The sequence below is a fragment of the Pogoniulus pusillus genome, chromosome 11, assembly GCF_015220805.1.
Source record: "Pogoniulus pusillus isolate bPogPus1 chromosome 11, bPogPus1.pri, whole genome shotgun sequence".
NCBI lineage: Eukaryota > Metazoa > Chordata > Aves > Piciformes > Lybiidae > Pogoniulus > Pogoniulus pusillus.
In genome coordinates this window covers 34,128,286-34,140,518 of record NC_087274.1, presented here as the reverse complement: position 1 = coordinate 34,140,518, position 12,233 = coordinate 34,128,286, and the positions used below count along the sequence as shown (strand labels likewise).

The window sequence follows — 12,233 nt, the reverse complement described above, 5'->3', positions numbered from 1 at the left end:
GAAGAAAACACAACACAGATCTGTTGAAATGAAGCAGCAGGAAGCCTCTGTAATAAATGTCAAGATCACAGCCACAGGGGTTGGAAGGGACCTGCAGAGCTCATCCAGTCCAAGCCTTGCCAGAGCAGGAGCACCCAGGGCAGGGCACACAGGAACACAGCCAGGGTGGGTTGGAAAGTCTGCAGACAAGGAGACTCCACAGCCTCTCTGGGCAGCCTGCTCCAGGCTCCAGCACCCTCACAGGGACAAAGTTTTCCCTCCTGTTCCCTGGCACCTCCTCTGCTCCAGCTTGCCCCCAGTGCCCCTTGGGCTGCCCTTGGCCACCCCTGGGCAGAGCCTGGCTGTGTCCTGCCCACACTGCCCTGCACAGCTTCAGCACAGCACGGAGGGCAGCCCTCAGGCTGCTCTGCTGCCAGCTCCCAGCCCCAGCTGCCTCAGCCTGGCCCCACAGGAGATGTTCACTGCCTGCAGCAGCTTTGGCTCCGGGCTGGGCTCTCTGCAGCACTTCCCTGAGGTCCTTCTTGAGCTGAGGGTCCCAGAACTGGACACAAGATTCCAGATGTGGCCTCAGCAGGACAGAGCAGAGGGGCAGGAGAACCTCTCTGGACCTACTCACCATAGCCCTTCCAATCCACTCCAGGATGCCCTTAGCCTTCTTGGCCACATTGCCGGCTCCTGGTCATCCTTCTGCCCACCAGCACCCCCAAGTCTCTCTCCTTTGTGCTGCTCTCCAACTGCTATGGACCTATCCTGGTCCACGGGGTTGTTCTTCTCCAGATGCCAGACTTTGCCCTTCTCCTTGTTGGATTTCATTCCATTGCTCCCTGGCATCCTCTCTGGATCCTCTCTGGCACTGGCAGGGGATGCTGCAAAGGCTCACTGGGCTTTGCCAAATCCACATTGTGTTACTGCAATGGTGAATGAGCCAGGACATCATTAAGCAGCACAGAACCAGAAGGCTTTGGATTAGGAGGGACCTTGGGAACCTGCAGGTTCCTTAGATGGTCTTGAATCTGCTCTCTGTGTCCAGTCCACCTTGTACAGCACAGGCAGTGTGGCTGGAGGAGCACCTGCTGGAGAGGGCTGAGGCAAAAAAGGCATTCAGTACTTCTGCCCTCTCATCCCAGATGCTCTCCCTCCTTCTGCAGCAGGCCCACATTTCCCCCAGCCTTCCTTCTATCACCCAGACACCTATGGAAGCTTTTCTCATTGCCCCTGATATCCCTGGTCAGTTTCCACTGTAGCAGGATTCTGGCTTTCCTAATCTAACCCCTGGCTGCTCAGGCAATTTCTCTGTACTCATCCCAGCCCTCCTGTCCTTGCTTCCATTCTGTGCTTGAGTTTCTCCAGGAGCTTCTTGTTCATCCTTGCAGACCTCTCACTGGTTTTGCTTGGCTCTTCTCTGTTGGGATGCATTGCTCCTGAGGCTGGAGGAGGCCATCCTTGATTATTAACCCTCTTCCCTCCAGGACATTATCCCACAGCACTCTGCCAGGCAGGTCCCTGAAAAGGCAAAAAACTGCTCTCTTGAAGTCCAGAGTGATCCTGCTGTGTGCCCTCATTGCTGCTCTTCAACTCTATCACTTCGTGGGCACTGCAGCCAGGGCTGCCCTTGAGCTTCACATTCCCCACTGGCCCCTCCTTTTTGGTGAGAATGAGGTCCAGCACAGGACCTCTCCTTGTTAGCTCCTCTACCACCTGGAGAAGGATAAGCAGAATATGAACAATATGAGGTGTTTGCAGGTTGTTGTGAGGCTTTTGCAGGTAAAGCTAATTAACAAGAACAAATTTCCTCAGTTCATTAAATACCTGAGGTGGTGGGTGCCAGGATGAAGGTGCCAGGCTCATACCCAATGACAGGACAAGACACAACAGGTACAAGCTGGAACCCAGGAGGTTGCAGCTCAGCATGAGGAGAAATTTCTTTATGTGAGGGTGCTGGAGGCCTGGAGCAGGCTGCCCAGAGAGGTTATGGAGTCTCCTGCTCTGGAGACTTTCCAAACCCACCTGGATGTGTTCCTGTGTGCCCTGCCCTGGGTGCTCCTGCTCTGGCAGGAGACTTGGACTGGATGATCTCTGGAGGTCCCTTCCAACCCCTAATGTTCTGTGGCTCTGTGATTCTAATATTCCTTGAAGTTTACTGTGTAGCTTTAGCTAAATTTCAGTGGATCTCTCTGTACCCAGGTAGCAACACCACCACCAAGACACTCCTGCCGCACTGCTGGTTTCTGAGCCTTGCTTCAGTGATGGCTGCCAAGAGAATATTGATTTGCATTCCTTACAAAAAGTGTGAGATCCCAAACCCTTGGAATTAGCAACTGGTGATGAGTGAATACCTGAAGGGAAAGGCTTTCTCCATCTGCAGCAGCCAAGGCAAACCAAAGTCAACCTGTGATTACTGACCACACTAATGTTTGTCTGTGGTTCTTTAAAGCTTATTGCATCACTGTCTGAACTTCAGAACTGATCTGAAATACTTCATATCCAACCCCAATCCCCAGACAGTAATTAACATCCAAGAGAATAATTAAATATCTTAAATTAATAGTCAATTAAAACTTCAGAGTTGGTTCTGTCATCCTAAAAGTCCTCTCACATGTTGCTGTTTCTGTACTAGTGACAGCAAATTTAAAGTGCTGCCAGCTCACAGCTAGCACAAGCAAGAGAAGGCCCACTGCAGAGTGTGGGGGGTGGAAATGAGGAACCTCAGCTTTCCTTAAGGAATTCTTCCTTCAGCCTCGGACTGCACTTTGTGCCCTGATGTGCTGCCTTCAGCGGCAGGCAGGGACACAGCATCCACTGATGTAAGAGGTGGGCTTAGGGGAACTTAGGGGAGGGAGAGAAGCATGGGGAAAAGAGCAGAACTACTCCTGCTAGTCCTGCAAAGCTGCTCCAAGCCAGGTGAGTGCAGGTCTTTAACCACAGGAGACCTGGAGTATTGTGTCCAGTTCTGTGCTCCCCAGTTCAACAGGGACAGGGACGTGCTTTAGCTACTTAATGAATAATTAAACTACACCAGTTTGGTGCTAGCAAATAAGAAAGCTGCTGGCAGGCTGTTCCTCTTTCTTTAGCATCCCCTCTCAAGACACGCTGCAGAAATGTTGCTGTCAGGTGCCTGCCAAAGCCCAGGTTTAGTCAGTATGGCTGCTCATTTTGCAAGTTGACCAGCAGCACTCTCAGCTTTAATTCCACATCCTCACACCTCCATCTCTCACCATTAGAGGCTACAGCAGCTTATGTTCCTTTCCTGTGCTCCTCCTGCCCAGCGTGGCTTTGGCTGAGAGTGAAGACCTTTAAAGGCAGAGAAATACAAACACAGCACATGTGAGACGTTGCACTGATCACTCTGTTGCACCTGCATACCAGCTGTAGCTTGCCTTGGCAGTGCAGGGCTGCCTTGACCAGCAACCTTCCTGCACTTCCCACGGAAACATCTCCTGAGAACACAGTGCCAGGAGAGCTGACATTGGCTCCTGCCCCGCTCGGGGTGAAATGTCCCTTTTGAGCCACGTGCCTGTGCCTGTGCCTGTGGCAGCAAATACTGCTAGGCACCAGATTTCAAGCACAAACACTTCAACAGCACATCCAGATTTTATTTACAGAGAAGCAGGCTCAAATGTTTGAGGCACTGCTGGTTCTAACACTGCCTGTGGAGTTTTGTCACATATTTTGTTCCCTTCCAGTTGCTCCTCACACAAAGCTTGTCTTCCTGTGATACAGGAGCAGTGCTGCTGTGGCACAGTGGCTGAATGGAGGAATTTACTCAAGTGTGTTCTGAGTTACTGGTTAAAGAGCATCTGCATGCAGACTACTCTTTGCTCAAGCAGGAGCTAAAGGCTTACCCATTAGTTCATCCCACCAGGTACAGCTGGCTGCAAAAATTAGTTTCCAGACTGCTTTCAGGCAGGAGAACAGGATGGAACCTGCTGCTTCGGAGGCTAAACAGTTCTGTGTGTTTATGGCACTGGGTTTTATACACAGAACCCTAGAATGGATTAGAAGGGACCTCCAAGCTTATCCAGCTCCAACCCCCTGCCATGGGCAGGGACACCTCCCACCAGCCCAAGTTGCTCAAGGCCTCATCCAACCAGGCCTTGAACACCTCCAGAGAGGGGCAGTCACAGCCTCTCTGGGCAACCTGTGCCAGTGTCTGTCAAATACAGAGTGGGATAGCTGCACTTGTGCCGGTACCACAGGCTTGGGTCAAAAGTGAAATCTGGACATCTGGACTCCCTGTTGCAAAGCTGTGTGAGTGAAGGTGGGCACAGACACCCACAAGCTGTCTAGCAGACATGAGTTTTTGTGGAGACCACTGTAAGTGGTGATAATATAATCAGGGAAAAGAAACATTGGCATTTATTTTTCTGTACTGTATGGTTAAAGCCCTGGGAAATAAACTCTAATGGGACACAAAAAAACCAGAGATGTTTGCAGTCACAGCTTAAAATGGTAGATATTTGATTTTTTGATGCAGGACTTCACTTTCAACCCAAAATCTGTAACTTTTCAAGAAGCCAGAGAATTAAAAGAAGGTATTTGATCCTGACCTGGCTTCTTCAGGGAACAAAGAGTCCTAGGGAAGTAAAACAAGTGGCTAATTATATTACAAGCTTAAAACTTTAAAACCTCCAACACCTTAACTTATCTGGCTTCAACCTTTAGTCCCTGGGCTTTGAATGCCTCTGCTCTTTCAGGACCAAAACTTTGCTTGTACACTGAATGCTTGTGTCCAGGTTCCTGCCAACTTGCACTCTGTCTGCTTCAGCATCTTCCCCTTGGCGGGGGCGGGGGAGGAGGAACAGACACTCACAGTGCTTCATTTGACCATATGGCTTTGCTTTGGCCATCATCTCCTACACAAGTTCATCTTCAAGGTCGCACATGGCTGTGCTTCTGTAACTGTCACCCTCTGCTTGCTCTCTTACTCTTGGCCCTCCTAGGCATGTGGGAGCTGCCCATTCACAAAACCCAGTCTTCCCAGTCTCTCCTAACAGTACTGTATGCAGTGCTGTGCCTAGCTGTGGGACCCCAATAGAAGAGAGACGTGGACCTGCTGGAGAGGAGGCATGAAGATGATCGGAGGGCTGGCGCACCTCTCCTATGGGACAGGCTGGGAGAATTGGGGCTGTTCAACCTGGAAAAGAGAGAAGGCTCCAGGGAAACCTTAGAGCAGCCTGAAGGGGACCACTAGGCAGGCTGGGGAAGGAGTGTTCAGAATGGCCTGTGGGGGTAGGACAAGAGGCAATGGTTTGGAACTGGCACAGGACAGAGTTAGGTTGGACACCAGGAGGAAGTTGTGCACAGTGAGGGCAGCGAGACACCATCACAGGCTGCCCAGGGCTGTGCTTGAGGCTCTGTACCTGGAGTCATTCAAGTTCAGCCTGTTCCTGGGCAGCCTGCTCTAGTTGGAGATGTCCCGGCTCCCTGCAGGGGAGTTGGACATGATGAGCTTTGAGGGCCCCCTCCAACATGATGCAATCTGTGAAGCTTTCTCCTGGTGCTAATAACACAAGTCCACTACCATCAGCTAACTGGAGTGCCACCAACAGCCTGACCTCTCTGCATTAATGCCGCTCTGTTGCTGCCTAACCTTACTCGTACTGGGTGCATTCATCAGCCACCCTCTGAGGCACTGTTGTGCATGCATCAAACTAAGGACTTCAGAGCAGACATACAACACCTGCACTGGATGAGAGATGTGGTTAGTGCTGACTCTTCAGCGCCAGGTCGAGGGTTGAAGCTTTGAGGTCTCTGGATATTTTCTGTGATTCTGTGTTGCACCACACCTGCTACCAAAGCCCACAATGAAACAAGCCATTTGGTAGTTGTAGATACAGCTTGCTTTAGAAGACACCACAAATCCCATTTTCTGGGGCAGCTCTGTATACTAAATACTCAGGTGTGAGAAGGAATGTGCCTCCTTCCCCTTTCGGTGCCAGCTAGCAAACACTCCCTCAGGGCGCACACGCTTCCTCGTACTGTGGACTCATTCCGTTACTCACTTCGATGCAGCTACAGCCCTTCACAAGCACACACAGCTCCTGCGTGAGAGGAATGAGAGCTCTATGGTGGTGGAAGCTGTTAGCTTGCAGACAGAACTCCATAAGCCAGGTCAGGTGCAACTAGCGCTTCTCTGAAGACTGCCAGGCCGCCGCGGCTCCTCCAGCCCATCTTTGGGCCGCTGTAACGCCTCGCCCTCCACGGACACCTGCTACTCCCTCAGCCCTCAAAGGCACCAAACAACATGGTGCCCCGCGGAACGCCTCGGCCTGGCTCCGCCCGCCCTCGGGCGCCGCCGCGCCCCAGCACGCAGGCGCAGCGGCGGCGGCGAGCAGGTGTCGGGCACTGCCCCCTGCGCGGGCAGGCAGCCCGCAGCGCCCCCACAGGTGCCCGGTGCCCAGGAGCGCCTGCGCAGAGCCGCCGCAGGTGCCCCCTCCCCCCGCGCTACAGCTGAGTACGCCGCGAGCCGCACGTATAAGGGTCGGTTCACGCCTTTTGCCTCCTTCGGATCCTTCCGCCGTCTTCAAAGGCACTCCTTAGGGCTTTAGGCCGAGCTGGCCTGCGGCAGAGCCCCCAGCCGTGCGGTGGCCTCAACCATGCTCTTTCTCTTCCATCTGGCCCCGTCTTGGGGGCTCTTCGTGGGTGTGGGCGGGCTGGCGGACTCCTTCGCTCGATGCTCTGCGGAAGGATACTTTTTTTTTTTCCAGCCATCTGCTGAGAAACGGCTTTGAGGCGTGGCCTGGATCCGCGCACCGACACTGCAGGCCAATCGCAGCGGGAAGCTGACCGCGCGCCCCGCCCCGCTGGCGAGGAGGAGCCAATGGCAAAGAGGGGTAGAGCAGCGGGGGCGGGCTGCCAGCGGGGGCAGGGGCGGCACGCGCGGTGGGGGGCGTGCGCGTGGGGCCCGGCTGTGCGCAGCGGCCGGAGCCGAGGCAGCGCTGCGTGCGCGGGGCCCGCTGACGGGCGCCGTGTGGCCGCGGGGTGCGCCGGGGGGAACGGCAGCGGGGGGCTGGGAGAGGCCGCGTGGCGGAAGGGGCGAGGCTGGAGGCTGCCTTGAGAGGGCGGGAGGGTGTCTAGGTGGGGCCAAGAGGCGTCCGGAAGGAGCTTGGCCCGATCAGCTCCTTCCCTGCCTCGCCTTTAGCTGCTGAGTCGCGCTCCTGCTCCTGGGAGGGAGGGAGGGAACAAAGAGGCGACGGGGGACAGGCTGAGGAAGGCAGAGGGCGGCCGACCGGGTTGGAAGTCTTTGCGAGTTGCACCGCAGCAGCTTCTGGTATTTTCACCCCCTACACTGAGGCAATGATTAACAGAACGTGGGCGAGGAAGCGTCCTGTGGGCGTCTGAGGGCTCGGCTGGGGCCGCCTAATGAGAAGCGGGGGAGGGAGGCGGGAGGACGGGGAAAAGAGAAAGGAAATGACTGCTCCAGCCCGCCTTGGCCCCCGCGGGTCCCTGTGAGGAAAGGCGGGCGGGGGGCGAGCTGCGGGCAGGGTTGGGAGCGGGGCTGCCAGGTGTCCGGCGCCTTGCATGTTTTGGTCTTTTCTCCTTCCTTCGACTTCCTGAAGGCCTCCCGATGAGTTAAAATGGTGCTGAGGCTCGAGGGGAGCTGGTCGCTGCTCGTGGGCAAGAAGTTCCTCAGCCTGTCGGAGGAAGACGACAGGCCGTGGGATGTCAGCCGCGTTTTGGAATGGCCCTGGAAATCGGGTAGGATCCGAGCGGTTTCGCACACGGACATATCCAAACAAGACCTAAAGGTAACCGGGAACTTCGGAAGTAACCTTCTAAAACCTGAGTGCTTACCCTGTGCTCTGGCAGCTTCGTGTGCGTGCGTGTGGGTGTGTGTGCGCACAGCTATATATACATGCAGTTGTTGGGGTAGAGAGGCCTTGGTCAGCTTCCCTGCTTCGTGTACTTGGACAAGTGCACCCCTGGCTACGGCCCTGACCGTGGTCCTCTTGGTGCTGGAAACTGGCTCAAACTAATGATAAGTGTGCTTTCTTCTACTAGTATTTTGAATACTTAAGGGTTTTATTGCACTTGTTGTGTTACTTTATGGTTTTGTCATTTGCGAACAGGTTTGTTTTTTTCCCCAGAGCTGAAAGTGCAACTCTTGTGTTGTTGTGATTGGTGACCTTTCTCAGTGTTGGGAGTGGTAATGAACAAGTGCTTCGGCTGTCTTAAAAGATGGACCAAGTTCATGTGTGGTGGTGGAGGTTTCTTGAACTCTTCTAATGTGATGGCCACTTAATAATGGTTACTAAGAGCATTTTCAACACCCAGTCAGTTACTGCAAGCTTCGCGTAGTTTAACTTGTACTTTGCAGGTGGACTGCGAAGCTGTTGAGAGGCTCTCTGACAGCTGTAGTCAGTGAAGCTATCCAAGCAGGTCTGGGCAGTTACGGTAGTGCACAGCATGCTCACTAAGGGCGTCTTGTGCGTGGTCCTCTTGCTTGTTTCTACAAGAGCCTTTGCTGGCAGGCTGTTCTATGACAGCCACATCTTCCATTAAAGTGCTTTCCTTGCCTTTTTGTAGTGGAAGTTTATGACCTTCAATTAGCTGAAGAAGGATCTGCTCATTTTGAAAGAAAAAGAAATCGTAGGCGTTTCTGACTCTTTCTTGGGAGTGTAACTTTTGGAAGTGTAAACTTTGTTAGGAAGAGTTGTTGGACGCCGAGCTTCTTGTTGTGGCTGTGCGGTAGGGGTGGAGCTTTCTCTATCTTTGGACAGCGGGGCTGTCTCCATGCCATACTTGGAGCGAGGAGGAGGAGGATGTTGCTGCTACAGAGAACTCTTCTTAAGGTCCTTCTCTGGGACTTAAAAGGAGAAGAGCAGATGCCGTTGAAGACTTCACTGTGAGCCTTGGAACTGGCTGTGGTCCTGCCAGAAGTGATTGGCTTAATGCGTTCCCCAGGAAAGTGCTAGAGAAGTTGCCGAGTAGACTGTGGGGTGCGAAGAGCTCTTGTAGCAAGCACATGCCTTCCCCTGGCTTCTGGCGGCCCGGGACAAGACTTAGACCCGAGGCAGTAATGGATTGGCAGAGAGAAATATCTTTACATGAGTGTTTCAAACTTTGCAGTTTGTATGGCGTCAGGAACAAGCTACAAAACAGAAGGACTGTCAGCTGCTTTTGGAAGTATTTTCTCAACTGTGTCGTCCCGTTCATGCACTGCTGATGCTCCAGACAAAACAAGCCATTCTGGTTCTGGCACAGGGCTTGTTTGCTTATCTCTTCCTTGTTTCCAGGAACTTCAAAATGATTAAATTAATTTCTGTACCCTCCTGGCTGTGGGAACGTTCTCATTCATGTGCTTTTACTTGCCTTTCCCCTTAGAGATTCACTCAAGTGGTTTATCTGCTGTTAGGGTGTGGGCTGGACTGTTGTATTTTATGGGCAGACTGAGTGATTTACAAAACTTTTTTTTTTTCCTGAGAAGTATGCTTTACCTAATTACTCCACTTCCAAAGCCTTTCCAAGTCCTTTCATAGGCAGCATGGAAAAATCAGCAAAGAAGGGTAATGCCTTCCCAAAGAAACAGGTCGAGTCACCTGTTTAAAGCAGGCAGCAAGTGACCTTCACATTATAGTATTGGAGCACCTTTACTGGCTTCCTGTCACTTGTGCTTTCACTAAGTTAACTAAAGTTATATTCTTTGGAAGAAGATCTTGTTTATTCGAGTGCTCCAGAGAAGAGTGGCAAATGTGTGGCAAATGCATTGGCACTACAGAGTGCAGCCCTCTAAAGTTCTGGGGGCTGTGGCTTTCCTTGGTTGTAGGTGTCACTGGCAGAGTTAACTCATTGAACCATCCTTGATCAGCATATGACTTTTTGAGATGAGAACATGGTAGAGTTGAGTAGGAATATTGATGATTTATGTGATGATGACAAACCAGTTACTGCTGACTGTCACTTATCACATACTAGGTCAGCCTGGAATGCTTTAGTGATAGTATGGTTGACAGAAAAGCAGTAATTGAGTTTGTTTTATAAAGCACTTTGATTTTTTTTCCCAAGGAGATTGGTGTTTGTCCTTTCTTGTGTTGTATGTCTATTTTATGGTTAGTCACTCCTCTTCATTCCCTTTCTGTAGATTTGTGTGGAGTTTGATGATGAGCCATGGGAAAAGAGACGATGGATAGAAGTCTACAACCATAGAATGAAAGCATTCCTGGTGGAGCAAAAGCTGGTACTGGCTGAAAGAAAATTCCCAGCTACTTCTATGTCTTCTGTCCAGTGGCCTGCAATGGCAAGTATATGCTTGGCCTAAATCATTTGGGCTCTGCAGTTGCATCTTGTAAGGACAGTGTTTAAAAGTGTGGGTTTCTGAAGTAGAACTTCACTCCTGTACTCTTAGATGTGATCTGGAGACTAAGCATCTTTCTTTGTACAGCTAGAACTCAGCAGAGCTTGTCAGTGTTGGAAGTTGTGTGTTGTGCCTGGGGATAGAGGCACAATATTTGTATGAATTTGCTTCCCTCCCAGCCCACTTTTCTGTACAATGTTAATTCCTTCTCCCTCTGATCTTATGTTTCTCCCTGCTTTCACGAAGTTGCAGCTGCAAATAGAGAAAAAGGGTAAAGGATAGGTTGCTGAGGATATAGCCTACACTTGTATCTTAAATTCTTGGTTTACTTTGCCTTGGGTACTGTTGATTCTTTGGTGCTGCTTGATCTAAGACAGACCCTTCTGTGATGGCTGCCTGGCACAGGTGATTTGTGGGATTAGGATTTTGTCTTTATAACCACTGGAGCTACACTGCACAAGGCAGAGAGCCAAGCTTCCTGTAAGCACCATGCATGGCTGGCTAGGCAAACTACCCAGCAGTGGTTAATGAGGAGCATTTCGTGCTGTCTCAGCTGTGCTTGAGTACTTTGATACTATGGATCGGAGTACCTGTGTGTTAAATGGAGGTGTAAACTTGTGCTGGAGTTGTGCTGCATGTTTCAGTACTCTTCACCTCCCCAGGTATAACAGCAGTGTGCTTCATGGTGTCGCGTTTAGCTGAGCTTCATTCTTAAGCAGAGCTAATCTAAACAGATATTGGAAGTAGGGCCAAATGGGTTGGGAGAGGAACTGGGAAGATGACTCATCAATTCCTGACCTGTGCACGTCACTAATAATTTTGCTACTGCAGTGTTCTGAAAGCCTGCTGTTTAAACTTAGCTGTTGTTCTTTTCCAAGTCTCAGAACAATTCCTACTGGATGCTTTGTTGTGCATGAATTTTCCTTCATGATGCATTTGAAGAGTCAGTTCAGGCAGTGTACATGTCTAAAAGTTCATTTATCAGGAGCCACCTAGACCAAAGTAAAGGACAATACTGGAGCTTGTCTTGGCAGAAAAGACTTCCTCCCTAAGGTCTTGCAGTCCAACTTGGTGAACCATACTAAGCATTCGTAGAATTGCAGAATGGTTCAGATTAGAAGGGACCTTTGAGATCATCTATTTCAAACTCCCTGCAATGGGCAGGGACACCTCTCAACTAGACTTGGTTGCTTGAGGCCTCATCCAGCCTGGCCTTGAGTTAGGAGGCATCCACAACTTCCCTGGGCAACCTGTTCCAGCGTCTCACTACACTTGCGCTGACTTCTTCCCAAGCTCTGGTCTAACCTTACTCTCCCTCAGCTTCAAGCCATTCCCCCTTGTCCTGTCATGGTAACCATCACCACACTAAGCAGAAAAGAAGGGGTCCAGAAAGAGGTGTGTGGATTAATGTATTTCAGTCTTGATCGCACATTCTTGGTGCTAGTAGAAGAGAGTGTTCTGACACATGGAAGAGCTCTGCAGAGCTCTCTCACTGCCCAATTACTCTGAGGCTCCTGCTTCTCTTCTGGTGATGCTGCCCTTTTGCAGTACTGCTGTAACTGAAGTGAAAACAGCAAAGGGAAAGGAAGCCTGCTTGATCAGTCCTTTGGATGAGAATCAGGTTTGGTTTTCCCTTTTAAATGGGGCACAAATGTATTTTTCTTGCTTGCCACTTCTTTTTCGAGGCTCCTGATGCCTGCCTACTCAGAACTGTTACTGCAGGACTAGACATTACTTAACCATGAACATATTAGGAAGAGTTCAGAGGCTTTTAAAGGAAATTGCTGTTTTCTTGTCAGTTCTTAAAGCCTTTGGTGTACCTGGGCACAGCGTCATCATTGCACTGCAGTGCTGTAGCAGCTCTGAGGGACACCTGCACGTTAGTGCATCATTATCTGTATTGTCAGTGTTGCATGAGCTTTGAGAACTTCAGCATAAG

General features: G+C 51.1%; 1 protein-coding gene across 2 annotated transcripts in view; it reads left to right on the top strand.

The window, feature by feature from the left end:
* The first annotated feature begins 6,903 nt into the window (after positions 1-6,903).
* The window catches only part of KDM3A (lysine demethylase 3A), a 30,670-nt gene continuing 25,340 nt past the window's right edge, over positions 6,904-12,233 (top strand). Inside the window, exons 1-3 of one of the 2 annotated variants that reach the window (XM_064151699.1) lie at positions 6,904-6,981; positions 7,560-7,748; positions 10,082-10,237. In XM_064151699.1, coding sequence (XP_064007769.1) covers positions 7,578-7,748; positions 10,082-10,237 — 327 coding nt within the window. In that variant the 5' untranslated portion in view covers positions 6,904-6,981; positions 7,560-7,577. Of the gene's footprint in view, positions 6,982-7,133; positions 7,271-7,559; positions 7,749-10,081; positions 10,238-12,233 lie in introns of those variants that run through there. The other variant, XM_064151700.1, reaches the window with a different exon arrangement.